This window comes from Silene latifolia, chromosome 1 (genome assembly GCF_048544455.1).
Source record: "Silene latifolia isolate original U9 population chromosome 1, ASM4854445v1, whole genome shotgun sequence".
NCBI lineage: Eukaryota > Viridiplantae > Streptophyta > Magnoliopsida > Caryophyllales > Caryophyllaceae > Silene > Silene latifolia.
In genome coordinates, this window is record NC_133526.1 from 121,003,340 (window position 1) to 121,008,391 (window position 5,052).

The 5,052-nt window shown below is 38.9% G+C and overlaps 1 protein-coding gene across 1 annotated transcript; it reads right to left on the bottom strand.

Moving 5' to 3' along the window:
• Positions 1-760: 760 nt before the first annotated feature.
• LOC141654845 (uncharacterized) lies at positions 761-3,061 on the bottom strand. Its single transcript, XM_074461961.1, has one exon. It carries the CDS (start codon positions 3,059-3,061, stop codon positions 761-763), a length of 2,301 nt encoding a protein of 766 aa, XP_074318062.1.
• Between the last annotated feature and the right edge of the window lie 1,991 nt (positions 3,062-5,052).

The window sequence follows — 5,052 nt, forward strand, 5'->3', positions numbered from 1 at the left end:
CCATCTTGACATTCCTTGTAAATCTTTCCAAAATCAATATCTTCAATATAGTAATCTTTCAAGGTCTCAAAACCTAGCAAACGAACTTCAAGTGTAGATAATAATGAATAACGGCGTGAAAGAGCATCTGCCACAACGTTACTCTTACCATCCTTATACTTCGATGAAAAATAAAATGATTGTAGGAATTCAACCCACTTAGCATGCCTCGGATTCAACTTTTGTTGCCCATGTATATGTTTTAATGATTCATGATCCGAGTGTAAAATAAAGTGACTAGGACGAAGATAATGACTCCAATGATTAAGAGCCCTAACAATAGCATAAAATTTCTTGTCATAGGTTGAATAATTAAGTCGAGCTCCTCCTAACTTCTCCGAGAAATAAGCAATGGGTCGCTTATTTTGAATAAGAACAGCTCCAATCCCTACACCACTAGCATCGCATTCGACTTCGAAAGGTTGTGAGAAGTCGGGTAATGCTAACACGGGAGCTTCACATAGCTTCTTTTTAATTGTTTCAAAAGCCCCTTGGGCAGCCTCGCTCCAATGGAATGTGCCTTTCTTCATACACTCCGTAATAGGAGTAGTAACGGTACTAAAATCACGAATAAAACGTCGATAGAAGGAAGCAAGTCCATGAAAAGATCTAACCTTGGTTACTGTTTTAGGACTTGGCCAAGAACGAATAGCCTCTATCTTTGTTTGATCAACCGATACTCCATCTTTCGAGACAACATAACCCAAGAACATCACGTTATCTACCAAGAATGTACACTTCTCGGCCTTACCATATAGTCATTGCTTTTTTGAAGTGTTTCAAACACTGCCCGTAAGTGTTCAAAATGCTCCTGGATGCTCTTACTATAAATTAGAATATCGTCCAAGTAGACGACAACAAAACGTCCCAAGAATGGTTTCAAAACTTCATTCATTAATCTCATAAAAGTACTTGGGGCATTAGTGAGACCGAATGGCATTACCAACCACTCATATAAACCATGCTTCGTTTTGAACGCGGTCTTCCATTCATCACCTTCACGCATTCGAATCTGATGATAACCACTCCTCAAATCGATTTTTGAAAATATGACCGAACCATGAAGCTCATCTAACATATCATCAAGTCTTGGAATAGGAAAGCTATATTTGATAGTGATATTATTTACCGCTCTACTATCGATGCACATCCTCCACGTCCCATCCTTTTTAGGTACAAGCAATGCGGGAACGACACAAGGGCTCATACTTTCACGAACATAGCCACGCTCCATGAGTTCTTCAATTTGACGTTGTAACTCCTTGGTCTCCTCGGGATTACTACGATAAGCGGCCTTGTTAGGAAGAGGAGCACCTGGTACGAGATCAATTTGATGTTCAATTCCACGAATAGGAGGCAAACCTGGGGGTACATCTTTGGGGAAAACATCCTTAAACTCGTGCAATAGTTCTTTAAGTATTCCATCTTCATGACTTGTTGTGATGGTCTTTGTAGGACTTTCACTTGAGACCAATGCATATACTGTTTCACCATAATCAATAGCTTGCTCCACCTCTCGTTCACTAGCAAACATAGATAAACTTGGTTTCTTACCCTTCTTTGCGTGCATAGCTCGAATTGCTTCCGGGGACATAGGACGCAATACTATCTTCTTGCCATTCACCAATAAAGAATATTCATTACTTCTTCCATTGTGATTAACATTACGATCAAATTGCCAAGGACGTCCTAAGAGAATATGACAAGCATCCATAGGAATAACGTCACAAAGCACCTCGTCCTTATAAGAACCCATTGTAAAACCAACACGTACCTGCCTTGTAACTTTCACCTTGCTACCATCATCAAGCCAATGTAAATTATAAGGTTTAGGATGTACCATAGTAACGAGTGCCAATTTATCTACCATCTCCGTTGAAGCCACATTCGTGCAACTTCCTCTGTCAATAATCACACTACACCACTTGTCTTTCACTTGACACTTTGTATGAAAAATCTGGTCTCGTTGCTCCGTTGTAATAGGCTCTGTATTAGTTTGCAAAGTACGTCGTAGAACAAGATTAGTATCATACATAGGTGGTTCATAAGGCTCAAAATCTACCTCTCCTTCCTCGGCTTCATTCATTAGAAACAATCCATCTTCGTTGTCTTCTTCAAATAATTCATCACGAACTTCCACGGCCTCTCGCAATGTAATATTTCTTTTGTTAGGACAAGCATTCTGAAAGTGTCCAAAACCTTGACACTTAAAACAACGAACAGTAGCCAAACTCTTTTCTTTAGGAGTCTGAACAGTCTTATGAACTGTTTGAGCGACTGGTGTTACTGGAACAGTAGGTTTCGAATTAGAACTCGAACTAGCTCCCATATTCTTAGACAAATCAGGTTTACTCCAAGGATTAACTTTCGATGAGTTACTCACATTAGCACGTTTAGCCTTATTTTGCCCTTCCGCCTTGATACAAAGATCACATAACATATCGAAGGAAGAATAAGGGTGCATCTCGACCGCATGAGCAATATTAAGGTTTAACCCTCGAAAGAAACGAGCCATCTTTTGTTCCTCAATCTCCTCTACTTCACTCATAAGGGTTATTCTTTCAAATTCAGCAATATAATCGGCAATACTCAAGCTCCCTTGCATTAATTCAGCCAATTTACGATATAAATCAATGTTATGAGTTTTGGGAACAAACCTCTTTCGTAGCTTACGTTTTAAAGACTCCCATGAAGCTAGCTTTTCCTTCCCTTCACGTGCCCTAGCAGCCTTCAAACTTTCATACCATAAAGATGCGTTCTTGCGTAGCTTCAAGATTGCATATTTGCAACGCTTCTCATCATCAATGTCCTTGAAGTCGAACATCCTCTCCATCTGTCTTTCCCATTCAAAATATTCCTCGGGATCCGTACCACCAACAAACTCCGGAAGTTCATTGATTTTGAACTCATCCATGTACTTGACCGGTTCTCTCCGTGGTTGCATACGTTGTCCTGGGGTAAAGTTGATGTTCTTTAAAGCCTCTTGGAGATTTTGAAGAAAATTTGGATCATTAAAATCCATGATCACCGTCTTGGATCAACAAACCTGTTCTCTGATGCCAAATGATACGAAAATTACTCAAAAGAATAAAATTCGTTAGAGTTGCAGCGGAATTAATAAAACTGGACAGTGCTGAGAACTGTCTGATTGTGGATTTTATACGATTTGAACGGTTTATTGCACTGTCTGATTCAGAACGAGAACTATTTCTCCTTAATCTTTAGTCCTTGTGACTCGTTGTGTGAACCATTTTTCCGTGTTCTTTAGTCCATGTGACTCGTTGTTTAAACCATTTGTCCTTAATCTTTCGTCATTGTGACTCGTTGTGTGAAACATTTGTCCTTGTTCATTAGTCCTTGTGACTCGTTGTGTGAACCATTTTTCCTTGTTCGTTAGTCCATGTGAGTTGTTGTTTAAACCATTTGTCATTAATCTTTAGTCCTTGTGACTCCTTGTGTGAACCAATTCTCCTTGTTCATTTGTCCTTGTGACTCGATGTGTGAACCATTTGTCCTTGTTCATTAGTCCTAGTGAATCGTTGTTCTTTAGTCCTTGTGTGAAACATTTGTCATTGTTCTTTAGTCCTGTGACTCGTTGTGTGAAACATTTTTCCCTGTTCATTAGTCCTTGTGACTCATTGTGTGAACCATTTTTTCTTGTTCTTTAGTACTTGTGCCTCGTTGTGTGAAAGATTTGTCCTTGTTCATTAGTCCTTGTGTGAACTATTTCTCCTTCATCTTTAGTCCTTGTGACTCGTTGTGTGAACTATTTGTCCTTGTTGTTTAGTCCATGTGATTGTTTGTTTAAACCATGTGTTCTTCAGTGCTTGTGACTCGTTGTGAAAACCATTCGTCCTTGTTCATTTGTCTTTGTTCATTTGTGTGAGCCATTTATCCTTGTATTTTAGTCCTTATGACTCATTATGTGAAACATTTGTCCTTGTTCATTAGTCCTAGTGACTCCTTGTGTGAACCTTTTGTCCTTGTTCTTTAGTCCTTGTGACTCGTTGTGTGAAACATTTGTCGCTGTTCATTAGTCCTTGTGACTCGTTATTTAAGCTATTTCTCCTTAATCTTTAGTCCTTGTGACTCGTTGTGTGAACTATTTGTCCTTGTTCTTTAGTCCATGTGACTGTTTGTTTAAACCATTTGTCCTTAATCTTTAGTCCTTGTGACTCGTTGTGAAAACCATTTGTCCTTGTTCATTTGTCGTTGTTCATTTGTCCTTGTTCATTTGTGTGAGCCATTTGTCCTTGTATTTTAGTCCTTGTGACTCATTGTGTGAAACATTTGTCCTTGTTCATTAGTCCTAGTGACTCGTTGTGTGAACCAATTTTCCTTGTTCTTTAGTCCATGTGATTCGGTTTTTAAACCATTTGTCCTTAATCTTTAGTCCTTGTGACTCATTGTGTGAACCATTTCTCCTTGTTCATTTGTCCTTGGGACTCGATGTGTGAACCATTTGTCCTTGTTCATTAGTCCTAGTGAATCGTTGTTCTTTAGTCCTTGTGCGAACCATTTGTCCTTGTTCTTTAGTCCTTGTGATTCGTTGTGTGAGACATTTTTCCCTGTTCATTAGTCCTTGTGACTCATTGTGTGAACCATTTTTCCTTGTTCTTTAGTCCTTGTGCCTCGTTGTGTGAAAGATTTATCCTTGTTCATTAGTCCTTGTGACTCGTTGTGTGAACCATTTCTCCTTAATCTTTAGTCCTTGTGACTCGTTGTGTGAACTATTTGTCCTTGTTCTTTAGTCCATGTAATTGTTTGTTTAAACCATTTGTCCTTAATCTTTAGTCCTTGTGACTTGTTGTGAAAATCATTTTTCCTTGTTCATTTGTGTGAGCCATTTGTCCTTGTATTTTAGTCCTTGTGACTCATTGTGTGAAACATTTGTCCTTGTTCATTAGTCCTAGTGACTCGTTGTGTGAACCATTTTTCCGTGTTTTTTAGTCCATGTGATTTTGTTGTTTAATCCATTTGTCCTTAATCTTTAGTCCTTGTGACTCGTTGTGT

Excerpts from the sequence above, each read along its gene's own strand:
- LOC141654845 (XM_074461961.1), bottom strand. The coding sequence starts at position 3,061 with ATGGATTTTAATGATCCAAATTTTCTTCAAAATCTCCAAGAGGCTTTA.